Genomic DNA, 27810 nt, shown 5'->3' on the forward strand with positions numbered 1-27810 from the left:
CCCAAGGTCACCCAGCAGCTGCATGTGGAGGAGCGGAGACACGAACCCAGTTCCCCAGATTATGAATCTACCACTCCTAACCACTACACCACACTGGAATCACATTCAACAAATGATGTCACTATTAGTATCAATTAGTATGGCCATATTAATATAGGGTTCAGTTATGCTATTTTATGAACAACTTGGTAGAGGCAAAATTGGTCCTAATGTGATTTCCATCATGATGCTTCCCCCTTGCTTACTGCCAACTTTGACTGAAACACAAGATGCACCCACTCTTTATTGAGAAAGGAAATACGTCAGAAGCTCTGACCAGTTAAGGTATATAAAAAAATTAATGTGTTCCCAAACAATCTTATCTTATAGTTCAAAAGCAAAGGCTGTTAAAATCACGCAAGCTTCCAAACAAGGCTGTGGTTTCTTTTAGGAAATAAGAGGTGTTCATTGACTATCATTCCTTTCCAGTCCGCAGTACTCTGGTTACTGGTTGAGACAACTGGATGCACAGATTTCCACTTACAAAAGTATTAAACCGCAGAGAAACTGGGATGCTCCCAGCTGTGAACAGGTCCATTGCCATTTGTTGGGAGTGTGCTTATATGGGTCAATGCAACGTGCTCTGATAACTTGGTAGCGTGGTCAAAATGGGGGATCTGGGTGGTCAAGGATTTCCGACTTTCTGTGCTTGCCCGTCCTCGAAGCCGGTCCTCGTTGTGGTGGCTCATGCCAAAGCAGCAGCAGCAGGAAAAAGCTGCTTTGAATTCTTCTCGGAATTTTCCTGCAAATCAAACAGCACCAGAAGCATGAGATAGTATACTGTGAACTGGAATTTTTTCCCCTACCAACAATTCATGTGTGAAAATGAATCCTAACTTCATTGATTTTTTTAAAAAATGCCACTGATACAATTTGGGTAAACTAGGGTTACCAGACACTCCTGGTTTCTGGGGACAGTCCCGGGATTTGCAAATCTGTCCCTGGACAAATTCTGTCCCCGGAATGTCCCCAGATTTGCAAATCTGTCCCCAGGAAATGTGGCAGTGGCAGCCTCAGTAGCCCGGAGTTAGCCTGGTAGCGCAGTTGGCTCTGGCTGGCTTCAGGCGCTGCCCGCTGTCGTGGCGCCTGCCATTTTTCCTCTCTGGAAGTCCCCATGTGATGTGTCTTGTGTGCAACGCATCATATGGGGACTTCTAGAGAGGAAAAATGGCAGGCGTCACGACCATGAGCAGCTCCTGAAGCCAGCCAGAGCCAACTGCCCCACCAGGCTGGCTCCGGGCTGCTGACTGCTCCTGCTGCTGCCACTGCCAAAGGGGAACCGGGGATGTCCGACGGTACAGATCTCCTTCCCCCTTTGTTTTGACTGATCAGGGGAGGCTCGGGAGCTGGGGGTGGGGGGTGTTGCCCAATTTTTAAAAAACTCTGTGCATTTATGTTTCACAGGGTGGGAAAGAAGGGCTTTGCACCTTTATGCAATATGCATGTGTGCTTGGGCCCAGGGTCTTTTGCCTCACCATCCCCACTACTGACTCCCTGTTGCTACTCAGCTTCAAAAGAAAAAAAAAGGGGGGTCCCTGGATTCATTGGAAAAAATCTGGTAACCACAGGGTAAACCCCAAAGAGATAATGACATAGCTTCATTAAAAAACCTGTTCATTGCAAAATCATAGTATTATTCCCCCTCTTGGTTAAATGGGTGGATTCATGGCACATGTAGCAAAGAGAATATAGAGTTGGAAGGGACTACAAGGACCGTCTAGTCTAACCCCCTGGCAGTGCAGGTACCTTTCGCCCAATGTGGGGCTCAAACCCACAATGCTGAGATTAAGAGTCTCATGTTCTACCAGTAAACCCAGTAGAGACAGGGAGTTCACCTGTCTTGTCCTGATGTTGGCAGCAAGGGTAGTGTGCAAGCATAACCCCTCAGGCAGCCACCAGCAGATAGTCTGATAGGAAATTACACATCAGCCTGAAACTCAAAGCAGGGAAGCCAATTGGAGGCACAAAATATTCCCACCCCCCAACAAGAAGATAAGGGAAGTCCAAAGGCTCATTTATTTACTGTTTTTTTAATCTAAGACATTTCTATACTGCGTAATTGTTCACATTTCTAAGTGGTGAACACAAAGCAATGGAGCAATAAAACTTTTTCCTTTTTTTAATTGTTAGACGGAACACTGTCTTAAAATGCTGGAACAAAAAGGGCTTGGCCACATGCCTGGAGTGTAACAAGGAGGGTGGCTGCCTAATCTCAGCTGGGAGAGAGTTCTATGAGCTTGAGCCCATTACATTGAATGGAAGACTTCTAGTAGTTCTGAGCTGTGTAGCTAAACCATGTGGGGAGGGGGCGCATTGATAAAAGGCAGCAGAACTGAACGACTTACCACTGAGGAAGTTATAAATAATTGGGTTTGCTGCACTATTTGCATATACAAGCCAGTGGGAGAATGTAAACCAGGCATACACTGTTTCTCTGTCATTGGCATTGTTGAACATCCCAAACACCCTTACAAAGAAGAGAAGAAATGAGAAGACATTAGAAATCTGATTAAATCTCAAACTAGCTTTCAGTTTGATTAGCTCTAAAGAATATGTATCTCAAAATGCAGAGGACCACAAGGGCACAATGGTTTCATTATTATTAAAGTAAAAGGCCTGTGCATGTTCTCTAAGGGAGTGCAAATCTTATAAGTGACTTCTAAAGTTTACCGCATGCCTTGACTCAGATAACCACACACTGAGAAATATTTCTGGTCACCTCTGGCCTGAATGCTCTGTGTAAAGTCAGAATGGTGGTGCTGATGGGGGAATAAGGATTGTTTCGGTCTTGGACCAGGCAAATGTTGGTCCTTACCACACTAGCCCTGATCAAGGAGACCTGCTTAGAGACAAGAAGTTACGTGGAATCTTGCTACTTTGGTTGCCCTCACAGTACAAGGCTGCACTCCTCCTCTGCTGGGTGTGCATACTCTAGTTCTGTTGTTTTCCTTATTCTTTCAGGAACCTGGCTTATCACTGAGACAACATTAATATTTGCTTGTGCTCTAATTTCCTGTTTACAGAGAAACACTAAACTCACCTAAGCCCCTTCACTCAAGTCCCTAAGACTGGAGTGCCCTCTAGTGCCTTTAAGTGTATCCTGCAGTTCTTGATTGTTCCCAATGTTGCCTCTTGCAAGATGTCAAGCATGGGCTTGCTGTGGTCAGAACCCTTTGGTTCTTCAAGCAGGTTCTACCACCCTGCCTCTTTCCTCCTTCTCCTCTGCTTCTGAGCCTTAAGCAGCAGCTGAAGGAGCAGAGAGGTGTTTCCACACTTCTTGCTCAACTGTGTTGACAACTAGTCAAGCCAGCCATGTTCACATCAGCTCCAGTTTTGCCTGCCTTTCTGCAAAATTAAAAACCACATGCTAATACCAGGGTCGGGCCATAGCTCATTGCTCAAGCTCATTTCTTGTCCACTGAACGTTCGAGGTTCAGTCTCCAACATCTTCAGCAAATAAGGATTTCACATGACAGAACTGGAAAGGATTTCTGCCTGAGACCTTGTAGAGATCTGAGTCACTGTTGACCATTTGTTTGTGACTTTATGATTTTAAAGTTTTATGTTCTAATTATTTTATTGTATTTTTTTTACTTGGCAGTTCATAAACAAACAAACAAACAAATGCTAATTTTGCTATAGGGCTAGTCAGCTGCAAAATGGAATCATCCTGCTACCTAAAGACTAGAAAATCACACACAGATGCATATTATTACTCATTGTGTATTAAGGTTACCTTTTTAATACATTGAGAATGCTAATTGGGAGATAGCAGAGGGCAAAAACCAAGAGAACGACCATGAGCATACGTGCTGTTTTCCTCCGGGTTTGGATTTGTTTGATTTCGGCTGCCACAGCACTAATCCTGAAATTTGCCGATGGCTTCTGCCTTTGGGTTTGCGCTGTGGATTGCAGAGGCTTCCACTTTCTCTGAATCACAGATGAAGTTCCTGGAATCTAGCAGAGCATAGTAAAGGGAATGTTAATTATTTCCATTTGCCCAAAGGGAAAATCTGTTAGGCTCACTGGCCCAGAGACAATAATAATAATAATAATCTCTTTTCTATGGCTGAAATGAAAGATGCCTTTCCAGAATTGTGTTCATTTTGCTTATGCATCTCCATTCTGAATGTGAACCCCCTTTTGTTAGATATAAGAGAGACCTGAAGAGGGAACTCAGTAAAGATGCTGAATTGATGAAAACTAGGAGGTAACAGATGGCCACCTTGCCAACTTTGGTACTTTGTGTGACATTTTGTCTGATGATGGTTCATCTAGGAGTATTAAAAGCAGAATTTTAAAATGATGTTTTAAATTGTATTGTATTGGTTGCATTTTGATTTTCTTTTGTATATGGCTTTGTAAAATTGGGTTACAAATTTAGCAAATTTAAACTTAGTACCTGCTATACTCCTGTAGCGCACCCATAAGACACACCTAAGGATCTAGTTTATGGGAGCATATTGCTAACTTAGCCAAAGATTCATAAACATGTTCAGAGAGATTATTGGTCCAAAATATGGAACTTTTTTATGAATAAAAAAAAAATCAAGTTGGCAAATACAAGGGATAACCGATGAACAACTGGTTCTCTTAATAAGCTCTAATATCACTGAAAAATTGTGCCCAATTATGCACAATTTCCAATGATATTAAAAAGCCACTATGGTACACCTGCTCTACTTGATGTGACGTAACTGAGCAAAGAGTCAAATCACACTAGCTAATAGGTGTTAAGTAGGCTTGCTGTGTTAATTCTCCTTAATATAACACCTTGTTCACTTTGGCAACTGCACTTGAAAAACAGAGATATGTTATTTTCCAATGCGTGGGAGTAGAAACAGCTTCTAGAGTATTAAATCTACTCTATCAACTGAAATAAGAAACAAGAAAACATAATATGTATCATGCCGAAGTGCAATGTAAATGTTTCTGAAATGTTTACAACATTTTTCTTTCTCTGTTCTAGGTGATTTTTCCATTTCTTTTATCAAGCCTTCATCCGATGTAAACTAAGAGCCAGGGAAGAAAATGATCCTATCTGAGCAGGAATAATTTCATTTCAGCTCTTTAGAGTGAAAATGTAAGCTAAGAATTTGTGGACTGGATGCAAGCACTTACTTTGCTATATCAGTTCATATGCTTGGATGGTTTTGGACAACATGGTGTTCCTTTTTTGGTGAAAGATTGCTTGCATGTGAATTATACACAATTATTCTACTCTGTACCATTAATATATTTTTGTGTCCATTACTGAAATACATAAATATGTCAGTCTTTAAGAGGCATCATGAAATGGATCACACAGATGGATCTCACAGCAAAATAAGCTTACCTGCCGGCACCATAGCTTTTGGAATATCTGTAGGTAGGCCAACACCATCAGACACAGTGGGGCCATATATGTAACCAGGAAAAAACAAGTGTGATACATTTTGGGGTAGACTTCAGCTGCAAAGAAAACCAAAAAGGACTTGAATAACATCTCTTTTGATCTTCTCTACGTGCGCTCATTTGAAGTTGTTAGTTGCTATGTAATTGTTAATGCATGCAACAAACATATTGTAAAATTAAAGGGCTGAATAGATAGGATCGTTTCAAAACAGGAACCTTTCCTCCAAAACATCCCAAGCACATTATTAACCAAGGCCACTCAGATCCTAGCATGTTTTGCATGTGGTGAAAAGCCTTTAGGGTAGGGTGTTTAACACTTCGTGACCCCAGGCACGCCTGTCTTCCACTGCCTCCCGCAGTTTGGTCATACTCATGCTTCGAGAACACTGTCCAACCATCTCATCCTCTCGTCCCCTTCTCCTTGTGCCCTCCATCTTTCCCAACATCAGGGTCTTTTCCAGGGAGTCTTCTCTTCTCACGAGGTGGCCAGAGTATTGGAGCCTCAGCTTCAGGATCTGTCCTTCCAGTGAGCACTCAGGGCTGATTTCCTTAAGAAAGGATAGGTTTGATCTTGACGAGTGAGTCCTCGTCGAAACGTCGCCTAGACACCCCAACTTTTACACGGGAAGACACCCGAGGACACCAAAACCTGCATTCCTGTACCCATGAAAATCTACGGAAGCATATATATATATATATATATATATATATATATATATATATATATATATATATATAATAAATCCCTTTGACTTTGCAGTTGACTAGATTGCTAAACTAATGTTCAGAAGCATTTGGAAGCACCTAGCTATCCAAAGGCATTGGTTACGCCATCGCCTGAAGACCTTGCTAAAAGATGAGGATGTAGAAAACAAATGGAGAGCAACCTTGAAATCAAGGTTGCGAAGCTTAGATTTCCAAAATTGTTGGCCCCCTGGGGTAAGGGGCAGAAGGCCAGCTAGGATTGTTAGGAACACAGGAAGCTTTCTTCCACTGGTCCATCTACAGTATTGTTGACGTTGACTGGTAGCAGTTTTCTGGGGTTGCAGACAGGAGGTCTCTTCCAACTCTACCTAGAGATGTTGAGGACTGAGCCAAGGACCTTCTGCAGCAAAGCAGATGCTCTACCACTGGACTGGACTGGACTGGACTACCACTCTACCTTCACCACTTGCAGCCTGGTCAGAACCTTGTGAAGTCAGGAAAAGTATTGAACTGTGAGGTGAAGATCTAGGATGGAATCTGGCATATAAGGGGTTGAGCTACAGCAAATCTGATGGGTTGTGGAAAAAGCCAGCCAATACATATAGCAGGTTATGGGGTGGTGCCAGACAGAATTGGGTGGTCACAGGCTTTTGAAGCCCACTGCCTGTTACCTCCTAATGGTCAGACCAGTGAAGTACTGGGTGGTTGGTAGTCCTGCTTTAAGTGCTTTGTACAGAATTCTTCAATGGTGTGAATCTCCCAAGGGTTCTATAAATATGCATGAATTACCCGTTTCCAGCATCTGCAACTGTGATGTTATCTGGGTAAATCTGTATCTTTCACATGAACCAGATGGAGTCGTTTTTCTCTTAGTGCACAGAATATATAAGAAGGTTCAGTAACTGTCTAGGTCTGAAAAGAAACATTGCTGTGTCAGGGAGCCAGAACTGTAATTGAAATTTTACTGCAGGGGAAATTACCATTATCTTAAGTATTTGAGCTCTCAACCGGCAGGACTCAAGAAAGCTCATAAAGAGCCACCACCTGCCTGCACGGTGACCTTCAGGCATAGTGCAAGTATAATTGCAGCATTTATTTCAACAACCATTGGAGGTTTATGGCTTCTAATTTAACATCTTTAGCTTTTCTTTTTTTTAAAAAAAAAAAAGGGAGAAAAATGTAGAACCTGCCAGGCTATGTACAAGTCGATGATGGATCAAGATGGACGAAGAACGAGCCTTTTCCTTTGAAGTGGTCTCAATCAGGGCGGCGATGCATTTGGAGGCAGAACTTCAAAGAAAACCCAGGGCACATACTTCACATAACAGTTGCTTAAGGACCTTTGTGCTTTAAGTAGAACTAAAGATTCCACCAATCTAGCAATTATTACATCTGACTGACAGGGTGGGTAGGAGTGTGAGAGAGCTGAAGGTTTTGTCATCAAGGAACCCAAATCCTTAGCTGCTGGGTGCTGTGTTAATGCATCGGCGAAATTGCTGAATGGCTCTCAGTGCCTTGATTCAGCTATGTGATTGCCTGTGCATATGTGAGGCTGGTGGTGAACTCTTGGCCCAACAGTTACTACATGCTTATCATGTAACTGCAGACCCTGTTTTGTGATACTACGACCAAGCAAATCAGGGCATGCCCCTAAAGAGGAAATCCTTTTTGCTAGGTTGTGTTCCATGTTGAGTTGGGATCCCATTGCCAGCCCCATGTGCTCCCAACAGGAAATTGTGAGGTATTATTGAACCTTTTTGACCGTCATAGCTGGATAATGGAGCACTGGAAAAGTAGAGACATTTCAGCTTCCTCACAGAACTCATCTCTGGGAGCCTGAAAAGCAAATTAATTCTAATAGTCTCCCAGGGAAGTGAAAGTATGCTTGACACCGCCTTCTGGCAGGGAGGGAGAAATTTCTTCCTCTCGGATTGGCCAATCCGGAAATAAGGAGCAAGGGGAGACTTAAAAGCTGAGGTCGCTGTGATGTCAGCAGGACTGACTTCCAAGCAAATGAATAAAGGGTTCAATCTTTTCCTTCACATACTGTTTTTTCTATATGTAAGGTGCCTTTTGTGTGTGTGCTGCTGAAGAATCCAATCATTCAATCCCCTGACAGTCCAAAGTAAATTAAAACCACAATAGCAAAACAAAGTAAATAGTAAGTGCATAGCAAACAGCAGAAGTAATACATTTGTTGTTGTTAAGTCGTTTAGTTGTGTCCGACTCTTCATGACCCCATGGACCAGAGCATGCCAGGCACTCCTGTCTTCCACACACCAAAAACCCAAAGGCCTGGGGAAATAAAAATGCCAGAGCCAAGAAGAGTTCCTCCTTGGCCCCAAGCACACCTCCTAGGAGAGGGAATTCCAAAGGTGGAGTGCCACCATCAAAAAGGCCCTATCTTCACCTGACTTCTAATGACAGGGAGACACAGAGACCATCTGAACGATCAGTCATTTTAATTGTATGCCACCTTCTGATGTGCTTCTGAAACTGCTCTGAATGCATGGGCTTGCAAGGTCTTGTGGAAGATGGCAGTCCTTAAGGTATCCAGTTACCTTTGGTTATTCTGGTGATACCTTTGGTTATTTTGAGCTATCTAAAGGCCTGTGAAATTTCACAGATGAGGTGGTGGTTGGGAGGGAGAGAGTGTTTGCATGTTTCCCATAGGTACATGACCAGTTCCTGTGAAAACAGCAGACCCATCCCATGTTTCTATGTTCACATGTTCAAGTCGTAAGCTATGTCAACATAGGCACAATATAGGCCCAACACAGACACCAACATAGGTGCTCACCTAGTTTCGCAATGAGGAGGTCATTTCTGGTAACTGAGACACAGAGGAGAAGGGTGGAGACAGTGAGGAGGTCAGCACTGTGTGAGTGCTGTGGTGGAACCAATCTGATGCTCCCGCTGCTGCGTCCACACCGCAGAGACCTCCCTCCTACCTTGCCCCCCTCCCTCTCAGTTATAGGAAGCAACGCAAGCAATACTGACCCACCCACTCCACCTCACTGACTTCTACTGCCTGTACCTAAGAAATCCAGTTAGAGATTAAAGGCAGCTAAAAGCCAGTGCCAGAGAAGATCATGCAAAGTCCTGGTTTCAACCAATACCCAATAATTCAGGAGATGAGATGTTCATACAGTGGGTTTGTTAACTGTACAGTTTTCCTTCCATAATGTCCATGTGGGCAATTCAAGTCCTGTGGTGAAAAACACTCACCTCCCCAGTGTTCATCGCAAACCGTGAATAAGATGGTTTTGTTGGCTAATGCTGGCAAGACATGGCTGCACTCCATGACAAACGCCTGGGGGATCATTATAATGCAGGACACAATCCAGATAATGATAATGCTGTTCCTGGCCCGCTTGGCTGTGCTTTTAAACATCAAAGGGTGACAAATTGCATACCATCGATCCAGGGCAATGCAACTCAGGGTTAGCACGGAAACAGAGACCGACACAGTCTAGGAAGGGGGAAAAGGAACAGAAGGGCAGCAAAACATCAGTAAAAACAAGGAGGAGGGAAATGTTGCTTTGGCACTTTTAACGATTCTTTCAGAATCACATTAACTTTCCCCTCCATGGGCACAATCCAGCTTACAAAAGTCACCTCTCAGTCCTGTTAAAAGCAAAGGACTGGACCACCCGTGTGCTGTTAGGGGTTTTTCCTGACTCCCATACCTAATTTATTTGGGGGGTGGGGTGCATAGGAGGAGGGGGGAGGGGGAAGTCTTTGCACAGGTTTGGTTAGGTAAATGCCATCTAGAGTGCCAATCATCTGCAAATGAAAAGCAGTCCCCCCCTTTTTTAAAAAAAGCATATTCTTGTTATGAATCTGGGAGTGCAAGGCACACAAAATTCGGGATTAAGCTAGTGGTAGGTTTTAATTTAAGTCTGGAGTATCAAAGACAGGAAATGGCCAGACACATGTGTATTCAGTATCAATCAAGTGTGTCTTTGACCCATGCATGATCTTGCTAATCCTTTAATTAATTCAAGTGTTACAGCTAATTAAGTCAGAACTGGCCTACTGCAAGTGAAGTGTTAGCAATGAGTCATTAGCAACTACAGTATAAGGGATTGAAGAAACTTACCATAGAGTGCAAAGAAATAAGCCCCTTTGACTGGAGAGATAAAAGCCAAGATCTCAGAGAAGGGAGGGAAAGTAATGTGGGCCAGAAATTGAGTGAGGTGGTATAATAATAATAATAATAATAATAATAATAATAATAATAATAATAATTTATTTATACCCAGCCCATCTGGCTGGGTTTTCCCAGCCACTCTGGGTGGCTTCTAACTGAATATTAAAAACAATACAGCATCAGACATTAAAAACTTTCCTAAGCAGGGCCGTCTTCAGTTGTCTTTTAAAAGTAAAATACAGGGTAGTTGTTTATTGCCTTCACATCTGCTGGGAGGGTGTTCCACAGGGCAGGCGCCACTACTGAAAAGGCCCACTGCCTGGTTCCCTGAACCTCACTTCTTGCAGTGAGGGAACCACCAGAAGGCCCTCACCGCTGGACCTCAGTGTCTGGGCTGGATGATGGGGGTGGAGACGCTCCTTCAGGTATACAGGACTGAGGCCATTTAGGGCTTTAAAGGTCAGCACCAACACTTTGAATTGTGCTTGGAAATGTACTGGGAGCCAATGAAGATCTTTCAGGACCGGTGTTATATGGTCTCGGCCGGCAGCCACTCCCAGTCACCAGTCTAGCAGCCGCATTCTGTATTAATTGAAGTTTCCAAGTCACCTTCAAAGGTAGCCCCACGTAGAGCGCATTGCAGTAGTCCAAGTGGGAGATAACTGGAGCATGCACCACTCTGGCAAGACAATCTGCGGGCAGGTAGGGTCTCAGCCTGCATACCAGATGGTCTGGTAAACAGCTGCCCTGGACACAGAATTAACCTGCGCCTCCATGGACAGCTGTGAGTCCAAAATGACTTCCCAGGCTGCACACCTGGTCCTTCAGGGGCACAGTTTATCCATTCAGGATCAGGGAGTCCTCCACACCCACCCGCCCCTTGTACCCCAAGAACAGTACTTCTGCCTTGTCAGGATTCAACCTCAATCTGTTAGCTGCCATCCATCCTCCAACTGCCTCCAGGCACTCACACAGGACTTTCACAGCCTTCACTGGTTCCAATTTAAAAGAGAGGTAGAGCTGGGTATCATCCGCATATTGATGAACACCCAGCCCAAACCCCCTGGTGATCTCTCCCAGCAGCTGCATGTAGATGTTAAAAAACATGGGGGAGAGGATGGAACCCTGAGGCACCCTACTAGTGAGAGCCCAGCGGTCTGAACACTCATCCCCCACCACCACTTTCTGGAACGGCAGAGACAAGCAAAAGTGCAGGATGCAGAGAAAAATGGCTAGTGTCTGTTGAATCAAATGCTGTGCTTTGGAGAAGATAAAACCGCCTTGGAGTGTAATGCTGGGCACCGCCCGCCCCCCCAAGCAGGCTCAAGTTGTGTGTATATGTGTGTAAATAAACCATATCTCATAAAGAAACCACAGTCTTCACCGTGCTTCGTTTTCCCAATGAAGCACAGGCGCAGGTGGGAAATTTGTGCTTGGAATCTCACACTTCTCTGGGGATTGGGGTGGCATGTTACATTATGTTTAATGAAAGGATGCACTCTCTTCATCTAGTAGGTGCCTTAGAGGAAAGGCCTGATGTGGTGGGAGAAATTCTATGATGGAGGGATGTGGAAGAAGGCCAATAAAACAATGGGAGAGTTTTGGATATAAATGAGACGAATGCGTTAACCCCCTAAGAGGGCCCTGTTTCTCCCATAGCTGCAGCATTGGATTGTAAACAAGCACCAAACATTGCTCTGTCCGTCCTCTCTCAGTTTGCTGTTTTTACACCATTGCTACCTCTGCTCCCAACTCTGCCTTTTTCTGTTGAGGGATCCATTTGCTGTCTTGCACTGAGCCCCTTAATCCCCCATCACCTCGCCAGGAAGCTAGTTTGGCTATTTCCCAGAATTAGAAGGTTTAATTAACTTTTAACACTTGCTGGATCCAGGGATTAGAGGGGTCAGGCACCTGACCTCAATGCATAACACTATACATATTTATATTAAAGTGTAGCCTGCCCACTCCCCACCCCAACCTGGGAAACAATACCTGCAAATAAGGGATCACCTTGCACAGGCTGTCCCCAAGGAACCACGTCTCGGTGATATCCACCACTAACGTTGCTGGAAGACAAGTGATGGTGACAAGGACGTCAGCTAGTGAGAGGTTGACTATGAAGTAATTGGTGACTGTTCTCATGTGGTGGTTTTTCCATACTGCAACACAAACTATTTGCAAAAAAAGAATCAATAGGGACATCAGGAAACAACAAATCAGAACAATGCAATTATCTTGGTCCAAGAGGAGTGACCAAAAAAGGCAAGGCTTGGGAACCAAGTTTCTCAAAGTTGTGCCTTCTAAGCATTACCTAATCTTTCATACCTTCTCCCAGTTTAAGATCCTCTCATTGGGCACACTCAAACTGTTTCTATGTCTCCTGCAGTGCTCAGGATCAGTTCAGGATCTTGGAGTGAAAAGAGGGATCTGCCTGGGATGCCCAAGCCATATGATTGTCTTGGAGGAAGAACAATTGCCTACATTCTTGGAGAAGGCACACAGAAGAGAATATACAGATGGGGGAACTCCCATCATTATTAGTGACTTGGCTGAGAGCCTTCTCATGCCCATCAACATCAATACTGTTGCCAGGAGGTTTAAAAGGAAAATGAGAAAAAGGTACCTCTGATAATAATAATAATAATAATAATAATAATAATAATAATAATAATAATAATACCTTTATTGTCAATGTACAACCTGTGTACAGTGAAATTAACCGAGCCTCCATCCCCCCACAAACACTCAATCTCATTGCATTCTGTGTACTTGTCGCAAAACACACCAACCCTGAAAATCAGTTGCACTATATTATTTTCCCTTCAGCAGCCCATGGATAGAAAGTGTTTTTTAACCTGTTGGTATGACTGATTATACTTCTATATCTCCTGCTCGAGGGTAGAAGATTAAAGAGGTGCTGGCCAGGGTGTGAATGATCTCTGAGAATTTTTCTCGCTCATTCAAGTCTTGCTCATTCAATGTCCTACTATTATGCTACTCAACAGGGCTCTATTTAAGCATTCAGTTTACTCATATCAAGGTGGAGGCCTGCTGTCTAGTCCCACCAGTGTTTGCCTGCATGCTGAGTTGTAAGGGGAAGGTCTACAGTAAGGAGCCTTCTGTACAGGCTCCCTGTGTGATTTAGAACTGTGAATATTCGGGGGGGGGGGAGCATTTCGCACAGGGAACTTGCATGAGTTCAGAGGACTTCCAAATCCAGAGTTCTGTTCTTCAATTCATGGAGGACAGCTGGCACAGGAACATGAAAGCATGGGTCTACTGTGCACATGTATGCACACACACACACCTCTCTCCCCAAGGGATTTAGAATCATTTCAGTAAAATGAATGTTCAAATAATGGCTCATGGGCTTCAGCACTCTGTTTCAGTAGCGTCCAATGAAATGCCTCTGAGCAGCTCACAAAGCAAGACATGACTGCAGTACCGCTCTCCCAGGACCAGGTATTCCGAAGTAAACTGTGATCATATCTCATAGGTTTCCTTATCTGAATTGAGTTCCAATTTTTAAATTCAAGAATCCACCATGAGATTATTATTTTGGCTGGATTACAGAATGAGAAGGGATTTGCGCCATCTTGGATTTGGCTCAGTGCTTATCTAGTTGATTGATGATGCCTGCAATCCTGAACAGACTTACTATGGAGGAAGCCGCAATGAACTTGGTGGGATTTACTCGTGAGTAGGGATGGGGAAGGAACTTGGTTTAGTTCTCATGCTTAATTCACATTTTCCAATACAACGCATGAATGCAAATATAGCTGTCCTGTGAAATTCACACTTATACAAATATTGAGAGGCAGTTCTCCAACCGATATTGGAAGAGAGTATGCATTAAAATGCATATAGCAGTGAAAGTAACAGACAACAAATAACTGACAATTTTGCATATAGTTGGACGGGATTTTGGCATCAGATTTTCTAATCTGCATTTGACTAGCAAAATCATGACAACAGAAATATTATTCTCCCTCTTAGGATTTATTTTGCAGTTTGGGGGAGTAGGGAGGTGGGGAAATCACTTTCTTGCTTGAAGAACATCTGAAGTGTTTGCAGTTCATTCATTTTGCCACAATGTGTCAGCCTGCCCCTTTTCATCCTGGCAATAAAACAATGGTGAGGATTTGCTGCTAGCAAAGTCCTGGTCCTTGCATTAGGGGAATTCCAGCTTCTAAGAACAGGTCTCAATAATGGGTCCTCCCCCACACCACAGAAGGAGCATTATGTGTGTAAAAAACCACCACTATATTCCTTTCTCCACCATTTTTTTGCTGCACAGATACCACCACTGAGACAGATTCCGTGACAAAATAACAAGCCGAGGTGCCCATGTGCTTGATGGAAGAGCATTCTCCACCAGCATCACCACCAGCACCACATATTCAAGGATGGTGAGGGGTCCAGGCCTGCTCCTTAACCCCAGGCTCAAGAATAGGTTTATACTAAACCTAAAAAGGTAAAAGGTAAAGGACCCCTGACAGTTAAGTCCAGTCCCAGACGACTCTGGGGTTGCGGTGCTCATCTTGCTTTACAGGCTGAGAGAGCCAGCATTTGTCCGCGGACAGTTTTTCCGGGTCATGTGGCCAGCATGACTAAGCCGCTTCTGGTGAAACCGGAGCAGTGCATGGAAACACCATTTACCTTCATGCTAGATCGGTACCTATTTATCTACTTTTGTCGTGCTTTCGAACTGCTAGGTTGGCAGGAGCTGGGACTGATCAATGGGAGCTCACCCCGTTGCAGGGATTTGAACCACTGACCTTCTGATCGGCAAGCCCAAGGCTCAGTGGTTTACACCACAGTGCCACCTGCATACCCAATACTAAACCTACCGAAGGGCAATAAAATGCCAGCTGTCATGCAGCATAAGAAATGTGCAAATAACTCAGATGCATGTCACCCAACAATCCCGCTACCATACTCCCAGGAACAGGCATAGCACATCTGGAAGCACACTTCCAGAAGCAGGCACTCCACTTTCGGTGGCAGAGGAGGAGGAGAAAGAGTTGGTGAAGATAAGGTGACAAAGTGTGTGTGGGGGGGGGCAGCCTCAGCGAATGTGGCAGGCAGAGGGTGGCTGCGGTGGGAAGGCGGCATGATGTGGGGTATGTGTGTGCTCCCTGGATTTGTGTGAGAAGATGTCGGAGGGCATGTCTTGGGCAAGAGTTTTGCCGGATTGCTGCATGCATTACAGTACTGTGTACAATATCTAAACTCACAGGGTAAAACAAACACAGATCCCACAGATACGCATAGTTTGTTTTTAAACAATATTTTTTCAATACAATGCATTCTGTCCAGGTCAGAGACCTGCTGCACTCCTCAGGTGCACTCCTCACCTTGTGCACAGCTGCTGCCTGGCCAGGCCAAAAGAGATGTGGAGAGGGGCAGTTTCTGCCACGGTGGGTCAGGTAGGTGAGCAAGTGTGGCCTGGGCGAGAGCATAAAGCTCTTCATGGCATTCTTGGAGCAATGTGCAGCTTCTTTGGCATGAACCCACAGCAGCAGCAACAGCAAAAAAGCAACAGCCTCCCCCCGAACCAAAGTAAGACACTTTTCAGTTTTGTCAGGTGCTATTTATAAAATTGCAATGCTCAAGTGTCCTCTGTAAGTGTCTGCAAGGAAGATGGATGGGGAGAAAACCAGAACAAGATGGCTGCTTCCTTGTGACCATACCCCCTCCATGGCATCCTAGCTGCTCCACCAGGTCTAGTGGACACCAGCTGCCACTGGGTAGATTTAATGAATTTATGACTTTTCTGGCTGCCTTTTTTCCCTCCTGGAACTCGAGGACACATGCATGGAGTTCCCACTTCCCATGTGGCCCCCTATCCAGGTGTACGCCAGGCCCATACCTGCTTAGCTTCAGCATATGGCTTCAGAACATGGCTTGGAGTGGATGCAAAAATGCCCAGCTAGCTTGGCGAAAACCATGACCAAGTCAGCCGTATTGCGATACCATCATCCATGAGCCAGTTGTGAAATGGGAGCGTAGATCTCTTTATCTAGCTTAATAGAACACTTAAAAATATGGCCTTTATTCATCTACTGAAGAAATGAAGGCCATTCTTGAAGGACATCTTACTAAGAGCCTGTTGAGTTATAAAGGCCCGTGCACTTAAACAGTAACCAAAAGAAAAAAGCCACTCACGATTTCTGTGGTTAGATGGGTTTCGAGTGAGGTGAGAGGTGAACCATTATTAAATCTGCTGACTGAGTGCATGATAAATTCCAAGTGCTGATCAGAAGTTAGTAAGGAGCACAGACATAGCAGGCCTCTCTCCAAGGGAGCAGTAACAACACACTTTGCAAAACACTGGCTGCTTCAAGGCTCCATCTAACAAAAATCATAGCAGCACATTGGCAGGGTCTATGATGGAATTTTTTTTTATATCAGCTGTAAATCTCTCTGGATGATGCCTTTCTCTTTGCTCCGTGTGGCAAGTGGTTCTTGACACCTGCATAAGAGGTCAACCATGGTTGTAAAGCCTGACCCACCAAGGGACAGCCCCAGAAGCTGTCCTGGTTTCTGATTTGAACCCAGAGTGTCCCACTTTTCCTTGGGATGTCCCTGTTTTCATTGGAGAAATGTTGGAGGGTATGGAGTTATGCAAGCCTCGAGCCAAGGAGATAAGTAACTTTACAACCTTAGAAGACATCTGAAGGCAGCCCTGTATAGGGAAGCTTTTTATTGTTTAATGTTTTATTATGTTTTTATATACGTTGAAAGCTGCCACAAGTGGCTGGGGCAACCCAGTCAGATGAGTGGGGTATTATTATTATTATTATTATTATTATTAAATTGGATATCCCTATTTTTGTCAGAGAAATGTTGGAGGGTATATAAAGCACAGGATGCAATTCAAAGTCCAGGCAAGTTAATTCACATATACAAGAATTGGACAGAGCAACTGGTGCAAGGTGCAGATGATAATAATAATAATAATAATTTATTATTTGTACCCCAGCCACTCTGGGCGGCTTCCATAGAAACCAGAAAACACTAAAATATCATACATTAAAAACTTCCCTGATGATGGAACATTCTCGTCTTCCTTAACATGCAAAGCGAATGGAGTCACCTTTGGGTACACCAGTTGTTAAATCACTTGTTATGAGTTTCCAGTCAGCTGACAGAACTCAGGAAAGTTCATAGTTGAAATTAATTTGCAGATCCAAAAGGCCACTGGAAAATTTATTGTGACCTTCTACTCAACATGGATCATGAATTTTCATATGGCAACGTCGGGAGGTTTGAAAATGAATGTTAATTTGGTATATTTAGTCTCTCTGACCTCAAGCCTCACTTCATCTGGTGTGTTACCATTATCACGTCTAGAGCATCTCATGAGAGTGAGGGTGGAGCTCCGCACAGCAGCGAGGAGCTGCTTCAGAATTTAGAATTTAATTTAGAATCATGAGCAGGGTTCTAAATTCTCAAGCAGAGAAGACCCTCCGCTGTAGACTTTCACCCTCACAGTTGTGGAATGTTCTAAACATGATCCCAGATGGTGTGGGGCTTTCCTTCTGGGACTGTACCCCCAAGTGTGTTTTATAAGCTGGTCTCTCACCGTATCTATCTATCTATCTATCTATCTATCTATCTATCTATCTATCATCTATCTATCTATCTTCTATCTATCTATCATCTATCTCAGTGTTTCCCAACCTTTTTTGGGCAAAGGCACACTTGTTTCATGAAAAAAATATCGAGGCACACCACCATTACAGCCCTGTGACGTCAGCGCGCAGCATCACGCCGGGAGGGACGCACGAAAGTGTAAGTTTCAATTTTTTCCCCTCCCCCTTGCCTTCCTTCTGTGAAAACCGCCAAAAAGCCAAGAAAAAAGCCAAGACTTTAGGGCAGCAGGTCGACACGGAAGAAGCTCCTACCTAAGGACAGGTGCGACGGCCGTGTCCTCTTCTGCCACACTTGGCAGCCCTGCCTCACGGTCGTGACTCCCACCCTGATTTCTCCCCGCAGTCTGTCCCCCGACCTCTTCTGAAGGCTGGGGGGGGGACAAGGGCTTTTCTTCCGACCCCCAGCATTTTAAAAAACCCCGGGACAGCGGAGGACTTCTCCGCTGTCCGGGGCAATCTTAAAATGCTGGCGGGCGGCATTTTAAAATCGCCCGGGACAGCGGAGGACTTCTCCGCTGTCCGGGGCAATCTTAAAATGCTGGCGGGCGGCATTTTAAAATCACCCGGGACAGCGGAGGACTTCTCCGCTGTCCGGGGTGATTTAAAAGCCCCTGGGAAGGCAGGCAGGGGGGACAAAGATTTTCGCCCCCCGCCCGCCTTCAGAAGAGGTCCTGGACCTCTTCTGAAGGCGGGCGGGGGCGAAAGCCTTTGCTCCCCCCTGCCTGCCTTCCCGGGAGAGCGGAGAAAGGCAGCGCGTTTCTCCGCTGTCCCGGACGGCTTTTGAAGGCAGGCTTTTGAAAGCCATCCGGGACAGCGGAGAAACGCAGCGCGTCCTTGCCGCTGCCCCCCGACTTGGCTGGAAGGCTGGCGGGGGGAGAAGCCTGCTCCTCCCCATCGCCAGCCCCGCAAACTCGGGGGACAGCGGGAGAGGCGCGGCGCGCCATCCCGCTGTCCCCCGACTTGGCTGGAAGGCTGGCGGGGGGAGAAGCCTGCTCCTCCCCATCGCCAGCCCTGCAAACTCGGGGGACAGCGGGAGAGGCGCAGCGCGCCATCCCACTGTCTCCCGACATGGTTTGGAGGCTGGCGGAGGGCTTCCTCCTCCCCCAGCCCCGCAAGCTCCCAGAGCGATGCCAAAGCTGCGCGCAGCTTCGGCATGGCTCTGGGTCCCGTTCTGGGGGAGGGGGAAGCTCGGGCTTCCCCCGCCCCAGCCCCACGCCTGGCGGTGGGGGAATAATTTTTCCCCCTTTATTCCCCCCCCCGCCAATTTTTCCCGCGGCACACCAGGCAAAGTCTCGCGGCACAGTAGTGTGCCGCGGAACACCGGTTGGGAAACACTGATCTATCTGTCTCCTAGACAGGAGCTCAAATCCCTGCTTAACATGAGGCTCATTGGGGGATGCCCTAACTTTATCAGCTTGACCTTCCTCTGCCATCAACTTACTGTAAGAACATAAGGAAAGCTTGCTGGACCACTCCAAGGCCTCTCTAGTCCAGCATCCTGTTCTCACAGCGACCAACCAGATGCCTGTGAGAAACCCACAAGCAGGTCCTGAGCACAAGAACACTTCTCCACCATTTTTTCTGAAACTGGTATTCAGAAGCAGACTATCTCCAGATGTGAAGGCAGAGCATATCCATCATGGCTAGTCCTGTACATGGGATAAGCTGCACAAACCCCTGAGCTCCTTGGAGAAAGGATGGGCTACAAATGAGAGACATCACACATAAAAGAGAGATAGAGCATTCATAGCATTAAAAAATTGTAGAATATGGATGGTCAGATGGTGGTTCATAGGCTACTTCCAACCTCACTGTCATGTTCTCCTACCCCATGCCCTCTTTTTTTTTAAATAAAATTTTTATTCAATTTTCAAACACATAATAAAAAACAAACACATCACAAAACAAAAACATACACAACATTAAACATATACCGACTTCCCCATACCTCCCTTTCGCTGCATCCTTATTCCACAATTCTTTAGCAACCCTTTAGTCAATTTATCTATTTAGTTTCCTTTCATTAAATTTCCTTAAACTTATTAGTTATAGCTGTAATTCTCTACTTCTTACCCCTTGACATCTTAACACTCCTCAATTTTACAACAGTTTTTAAGATATGTTTTAAATTTCTTCCAGTCCTCTTCCACTGTCTCTTTCCCCTGGTCTCGGATTCTGCCGGTCATCTCTGCTAGTCCCATGAAGTCTGTCACCTTTGTCTGCCATTCTTCCAGAGTAGGTAGTTCTTGCATCTTCCAATACTTTGCCAGAAGAATTCTTGCTGCTGTAGTAGCATACATAAAGAAAGTCCTATCCTTCTTTGACACCAGTTGGCCAACCATGCCCAGGAGAAAAGCCTCAGGTTTCTTAGGAAAAGGACCTTCTTAATTTCATTATAGATCATTTCCCAAAAGGCTTTAATCTTTGGGCAGGTCCACCAAAGGTGGCTCCTACCCCATGCCCTCTTTCCCCTGCACCACCAGACAGAAAGCGCAAGTTGGTTTGCATAAGAGAGGCTCCCTTTCAAGTGGACAACACATTTCCCCAACACTGGACTGTCCGAAGGGAGTTTGCCCATTGCTGCTTCTATGGATTGCAGACCTATGGATGTTTTTATATGATCCAGAATAGATGTCCAGCATTCTCTTCCCATATTGGCCAGCCAGAAGCATATGTGAAACCAAAAGCAGGACATGAGCACAAGTCCTCTGCTGTTTACCTCTTCTCCTATTCAGAACTGCTATTCAGAAGCATAGCCGGGGTGGTTAACCTATGGACCTCTAGATGTTGTAGAACTACAATACCCATCAGCCCCAGTCAGCACAGCAAAATGGTCAGGGGTGATGGGAGTTGTAGTCGTTCAACATCTGGAGACCCGCAATTTAGCCACCTCTGGTCTCAAGTTGTCTTTGTCCATGGAGTTTTCTTGGCAGGGATACTGGAGTGGCTTGCCGGTTCCTCCTCCAGGTGCATCACGTTTGGTCAAAACTCTCCACTATGACCTGTTCATCTTGGGTGCCCTGCTCGGCATAGTTCATAGCTTCTCTGAGTTCTTCAAGCCCCTTCGCCATGGCAAGGCAGTGATCCATGAAGGGATCACCTAGACAGCATCTTAAAAAGTAGAGACATCACCTTGCCAACAAAGGTCCGTAAAGTAAAAGCTATGGTTTTCCCAGTAGTGATGTATGGTAGTGAGAGCTGGACCATAAAGAAGGCAGATCGCCGAAGAATTGATGCTTTTGAATTATGGTGCTGGAGGAGACTCTTGAGAGTCCCATGGACTGCAAGAAGAACAAACCGATCCATTCTTAAGGAAATCAGCCCTGAGTGCTCACTGGAAGGACAGATCATGAAGCTGAGGCTCCAATACTTTGGCCACCTCATGAGAAGAGAAGACTCCCTGGAAAAGACCCTGATGTTGGGAAAGATTGAGGGCACAAGGAGAAGGGGACGACAGAGGACGAGATGGTTGGATAGTGTCTTCGAAGCTACAAACATGAGTCCGACCAAACTGCGGAAGGCAGTGGAAGACAGAAGTGCCTGGCGTGCTCTGGTCCATGGGGTCACGAAGAGTCGGACACGACTAAACGACTAAACAACAACAACAACAACTGGTCTCAAGTGATCACCTTAGGGAACTTTCATTTTTAGAAGTCTATGAAGTTTTCTGTATAATCATTGCTGATTTTATTGAAGCCATAAATTGCATTTGCAGAGGATATGAAATCTGAGAGGCTTCAGAGAGAGGGAGGACAAAAGAGATAACCCAAAGATACCCTCTCAAGAGAGGCAGGAAAATAGCATCCACAAAGGATCAGAAGCTCTGATACCTTTGCATCACTGCAATCTGTCAGTTGGCTGTCGCTGCTGTGTTCATCCTCATAACTGATGTCAGCATATACTGACTTATAGGACTTCTCTTGCATTTTCCCCTATCAGTTTCTGCCCAAATTCTTCCTATGAAGAATTTGAATGAAGAATGCAGTGCAACTTAAACCAGTTGTTTCCTATCAGCACATAGATCAGGGCCTGACTTACCATTAGGCAGATTGAGGAAGCTGCCCGAAGTAACTGGTTTTGGGTGTCATGAAAGGGCAGGGAGTTTTTGGTTATTGAATTTATTATCATTGTATTTTTGATGCAAGTGTGGGCTGCTTGCAGATATTTGTTTTGCCTGAGGTTCCAGAACTGGCTTTCCTGGACATTATGTACCTTGACCTGGGAAGTACTATTTACTGAAGAGATGGGGACTCTCAGGCCTGAGGACAACTGGGGCCTCTAGGTCTCTCTGCTTGACTCTCAGGATTCTCCGTAGGATACATAGCTCCCCAGGTCACATCATTCACTGGCCTTGCTCCATACCCTCCTCAAAGGCTTTTGCCTAACCAGAATGTGTCCTTGAGTGATGATAATGTCTGGATGGAGAATGGATAAGTGGATAAGTATGCGTATCCGTTTGACTTCTGCATAGCTGAAATGCAACCTCTGCACAAAGGTGAAAGTCACATCTGTTGCCCTGTCCACTTTGGCATCTTGTCCTATTGACCACTAGAATTTGTGCCCTAAAAGATGTCCTCAATGGAGCATGTCCCCCTGGCTTTAAAAGGTCCCCTACCTTGTGATTTAGGGATGCAGGTGGCGCTGTGGGTAAATCCTCAGCGCCTAGGGCTTGCCAATTGCATGGTCGGCGGTTCGAATCCCCGCGGCGGGGTGAGCTCCCGTCTCTCAGTCCCCGCTCCTGCCCACCTAGCAGTTCGAAAGCACCCTTAAAGTGCAAGTAGATAAATAGCTACCGCTTTATAGCGGGAAGGTAAACGGCGTTTCCGTGTGCGGCGCTGGTGCCGGCTCGCCAGAGCAGCTTTGTCACGCTGGCCACGTGACCCGGAAGTGTCTCCGGACAGCGCTGGCCCCTGGCCTCTTAAGTGAGATGGGCGCACAACCCTAGAGTCGGACACGACTGGCCCGTACGGACAGGGGTACCTTTACCTTTACCTTGTGATTTACTGTTTCATCTTGGGCAGCAAAACATCTTCAGCCACCCTTGAAATACCTACCTTCCTTAGGATTTAATAAAGCTATCTCACTTGGACTATTCAATGGGAAGAATGAAAAGATATCTGCCGGAGTACCGATTTCATGCTGTTTAGGAATGCTGCTTCAAAGAAAAGTAAGAGCTTCTTTCAAAAGGAAATGAGGTCTGGGGAAATGCAGGGGTAAATGTGCAGGATAAACTAATTCCACACCCACTAGGACAGGGGTCAGCAAACTTTTTCAGCAAGGTCGGTCCACTGTCCCTCAGATCTTGTGGGGGGCAGGACTATATTATGGGAAAAAAGAGAATGAATTCCTATGCCCCACAAATAACCCAGAGATGCATTTTAAATAAAAGGACACATTCTGCTCATGTAAAAACACTCTGATTCCCGGACCATCTGCAGGCCGGATTTAGAAGGCGATTGGGCTGGATCCAGCCCCCAGGCCTTAGTTTGCCTACTCATGCACTAGGACTTTGTGATTCTCTTGCCATACTTTTCAGAAACAAACCTTTGTCTTTATATGCCAGAAATAATTCAGCAGAAGCATAGCCCTTCATCATTGCATCTCCATGCTGGGAAAACTGTGTGTGTGGCAAGCTGTCAATGGCAGCTGTTAAAGAGGGGCTGGCCCTATCATTAGGCAGAGTGAGACAGCTACCTGAGGCAGCAGTTGCTGCCCCCTCACAGTTATCTTGAATCCTCAACCATACCCATCTGTTGCCATGTAGATTCTCTTGGGCCCTCTAATCTGTGCTGCTGCCTCAGTTACAGTGGATTATGCCATCCCATCACCAGTGTTGGGATTAAGGTCCAACCAGCTTCAGTAGGCGGAATGGTGGTGGCTGCCATCTTGTCTTTTGCCCTGGGCCAGTCCTGTGTTAAAGGCACAGAGCAGCCTTTGCCAGCCTCGTGCCTTTCAGGCATTTCAGGTGACAAACCCCATTGGCCACAGCTAGCATTGGCCAATGGACAGGAACGATAGAGTTATAGTCCAAAACAGCGTAAGCAGATTATCAGAAATAAAGGCAATGAAAGCAGTGCAGTGAATTCCTAGTGTGGAAATGCTCACGTTTCTTTGAAGGGTGATAGCACTCACGCTTTTAATATAGATTTGATTACTTTTTAATTAAACCATGTCGTGCTGTGCTGGTGCCGTGCAGTTTAATATTGACCTAAGCATCTAATCCACAAAGCACATGGATCCAGTTAAATTGGCTCAAACTACTAAAAGCAAATTAATTGATCTACTGAGGATTTTGCTGAAAGGTTTCACTGCTTTTATGGGATTAAAGCCTATGCAGCACCAATCTGCTCCTCTCTAGCCTTGAAAATCCTGAAGGGAAAATAGAAATGCAACACTGTTTTAAAATGAGAAATGTATTCATTGTTCTAATGGCTAGCAATTGGTTGTGTTAGCTGCTCTGTTGAATCCAGTGGGGCTTAGGTCCAGGTGAGTGTGTATAGAACTGCAGCCTAAATCAATAATATGAGAAAATATTGCTCAAAATGATTAGTCTCAAGACAAGAGTGAATGTCTGCCTCTTTTTATCTGTAACTATGCACATTAGGGCTCACCTGTTGCGAATTATTAGGCTTCACAATGATAGAGTCTCAGACTGAAAAGGTTTCTGTGTGAGCACTGAGATTGTTCAGATTCCTCTTTCCTGTTACAGTCTCTTATGTCCTCTGAAGAGCCACTCCTGACATTTAGGGACCCTCCTGTCTTAGGTATGCTGGATTTTCTCTTGTTTTCTCCCTGCCAGAGTTTGTGTCTGCTTGGAAGACGTCCAGAAGAAGAGGTGTAGCAGGAAGAGGAAGTGCTAAGAGCAAGTCTTGGCAACGTTTTCATGCCTGCGTGATCTCTGTTGCATACTAATTTCCTAAATAAAACAACTGACTACTTTGAGTCTCTGAGTCTCCTTTCTGACCTGTTGGTGAACCTGCTCCCCTGACACCGATTTGTAACCGATCAGTTTCAAAAAAATGGATTCGTTTGGGATGTTTGTGTGATGTCCTCTTTCTTAACCTGTTTTACAGAATTCAGTTATGACTTCTGTACAAGGTGGATGAGGGGAGTGGGGAGCTCTGCCTCTCACGATTCACACCTGTTGAACTCGGCCAGATGCCTGGTTCCACACCCCCTCTCCTCATCTCTTGGTCTCCCTCCTCTTGCACACATTCCAGCTTGTCAACATCCTTCTTAAATTGTGGCACCCAGAACTGGACACTGTACTCCAGGTGTGGTCTGACGAAGGCAGAATAGAGTGGTACTATTACTTCCCTTGATCTGGTTTGTGGTCCTTATAGGCACTAGCTAAGGGGGAGGGAGTAGCAGCAGTGGGTGCTTTGCATTTCAGTAGCTGGGTCATGCTTGCTTCACAAATGTACTGGAGTATTCAAACACATTCCTGAGCATGCTTTTTGGAATGTTCGCAACAGCTCTAGCTCATCGGAGAGTTCTAAAACTTCTATCCTCATCACCTCTATTTGACATTGCTCTTCCTATGTATTTCCTGATCCTGCCACAAACAATGTGGATCAGTCATTCCCTCAAAACATCTCATGCATTTTAAGCAACGTTTCGTTATCTATCATTTTGTCAGCTTTTATCTGCTCCCTTACTTCCCATTTACACGCACCTTTCCTTTGTTTCTATAAATGCCTGAATTAATGCTTCTTCCTTTCTTGTTCCTGTTTGCTTCTTCCCTCAGTTCCTGATTTTTATACTATCTCAACTCTACCTACCATGCTTTACCCAACTTCACTTTCATCTTCCCATTTCTCACAGATGCACTTCCCCCAAGGGCTGTGAGTTGGATAGGTGCAGAATTTCAGGGATTAATTCTTCTGTCCCTTCTCAACAGGCTCTGGATGATATAGAAGGGATGGGTTTAACTTTATCTCCCCTCCCCATCCTCAAAACCCATACACCATATATGTACAGCAATTGATATGTTCTCAAGGAGGGCCAAATCTCCATACAATTTTTCATACTGTTGTCACTGACTTCAGCAAACTGCAACTGGCATGTGGCAAATGGCAGCTTTAAGCTCTGAGATTGTCTTAAATAACACCACCAAGACTATGGGATACAAGAGCCATCAGTATTGAGAACCGTGAAGAACAGCTGCTCTCTTTCTCAGGCTGAATGTTCATTCAGAATTTCATTCAGAATTCTGTTGAATGAAGTAGAACTCGTCATTCAAAATTTTCTTGGTATGAATGGAACCACTAGGGTAAAGTGTCATATGAAGAAAAATGTGTTCTGATTATATGAATGAGGCTTGAAGAATTCAGCACCCCTCCTCTGTGGACAGCAATAAAAAACACACCAGTTGCCTTTGGAAAACAAGGCAGCAGTTCAGTCTGTAAACCAATAAACGAAATAGCTGAATATGTTGCCTGAGGACTCACTGAACTTGATATGACTTACTTCCATGTAATTTGCTTAAGGTCAAAGTGTTCCTCACTTATTACTGACTTGTTACAAGGTCTGGATTTAGGAACATGTTTTCTAATGAAATCAACACTTACAGGGAAATCCTATACACATCTGAACAGAAGTAATATCTGTTGAGTTCAATGATATTTACTCCATTTAACTAAGTATAAGACTGATGCCTCAACAAGTTAAAGGCTACTGAAATCCTTCAAATAAATATGTTTACCATCAGATATTTTTTTAATGGAAATTGCATTTCTAACAGTCTCAGTATTATCAAATGCTTCTATCATATCCCAACAGAAAAGAACAAAGATTATGAATGTCAAAACCCTCAGAATAAATAGAATCTTTTCCACAGTCAGAAAAAGAAATAATATTTCTAAATCTCAGTGTTGTACGGTTGGTTTTTAAAGTTTTATCAGTACAGTATACAAGTGGTGTGAAAAAGATGGTATGGCAGCACAATAATAATGATGATGATGATAATAATAATATAATTTTTTAATTTATATCCCACCCATCTTGCTGGGTTTCCCCAGCCACTCTGGGCAGCTTACAACATATATAAAAACACAACATTATATATATATATATATCCCATACGAGCAACAAAAAAACCAATAAATCAAAAGAATCCAATAACAACAATAATAATAGCTATAGGAGTCTAGTATACAAAATGTTACTCACCCAGGATGTTTCCAACGAGAGCCACAATAAACACAATAATATATCCAGCAATCAGAACCCATTCGTATTCCTTGGGATGCAAATATTCCTTCCAAAGGTATTGCAGAAATTCCTCCTCATCATAATCTGCAGAGGGGTTTCCAAAAGCCTCCTGGGTGCCATTCAGCTCTATATTAGATGACCAGTTTCGACAAGATGGGAAGCCTTCCTCCACTTGAGTTAGAGACATAATTTGCTGTGCTCTGGATCTGAATCCAACCATCCAGTAGTTCAGGCTGTGATCAAGCCCATCCATCCATAGTTTATGTGACAGAAGAATGTGCAGAGAAAAGAGAAACAAGGGGGTGGGGGTGGGCAGTGAGGAAACAGCCCAGTGCCAACTGCAACTTCTATGACCAATTTCATACCAAGGATTTCCCAGTGGAAAGAGGCAAGCAGCAGTGCCAGGAGAGAGGAGGAAACACTCAGAGGCTGCAGCGACACAGAGGCAAGCAACAAAAGCAGCACATGCTTCCAGCTTCTTCATTCAGCCAGGATGTGCAAATCACAGTATTGCAGTGAAGAAGAGAATGCACAGAATACTTCTTTCACACACACACATACATACATATGGACACCGTTTGCCTCCTATATTAATCCTTATTTCATTATCCCTGTAAGGACTCCTAACACATTACACATTTATTCTGT

General features: G+C 44.7%; 1 protein-coding gene across 2 annotated transcripts; it reads right to left on the reverse strand.

The window, feature by feature from the left end:
- On the reverse strand, positions 1-27578 carry HCRTR2 (hypocretin receptor 2). 2 transcript variants are annotated; one of them, XM_081906381.1, is made up of 7 exons: positions 27121-27578; positions 12302-12462; positions 9367-9610; positions 5375-5490; positions 3776-3996; positions 2385-2506; positions 1-781 (listed from the first exon to the last, which is right to left on the reverse strand). In XM_081906381.1, exons 1-7 carry the CDS (start codon positions 27413-27415, stop codon positions 531-533), a joined length of 1410 nt encoding a protein of 469 aa, XP_081762507.1. In that variant the 5' UTR covers positions 27416-27578; the 3' UTR covers positions 1-530. The 2 variants fall into 2 exon arrangements, with proteins under 2 accessions (XP_081762507.1, XP_081762506.1); XM_081906380.1 differs by having other exon boundaries at positions 12284-12462.
- Between the last annotated feature and the right edge of the window lie 232 nt (positions 27579-27810).

Source organism: Podarcis melisellensis (assembly GCF_964234715.1).
Source record: "Podarcis melisellensis genome assembly, chromosome: 3".
In the NCBI taxonomy this organism is placed as follows: Eukaryota; Metazoa; Chordata; class Lepidosauria; order Squamata; family Lacertidae; genus Podarcis; species Podarcis melisellensis.

Bases quoted from the DNA above. Each gene is read 5' to 3' on its own strand.
- HCRTR2 (XM_081906380.1), bottom strand. From the start codon at position 27,415: ATGGATGGGCTTGATCACAGCCTGAACTACTGGATGGTTGGATTCAGA. The intron at 5,491-9,366 runs GTGAGTGTTTTT...TTTTCTTTGCAG, and splicing joins TTGCGATGAACACTGGGGAG to CTGAAGTCTACCCCAAAATG. The intron at 2,507-3,775 runs GTAACCTTAATA...CTTCTTTGTAAG, and splicing joins ATTCTCAATGTATTAAAAAG to GGTGTTTGGGATGTTCAACA.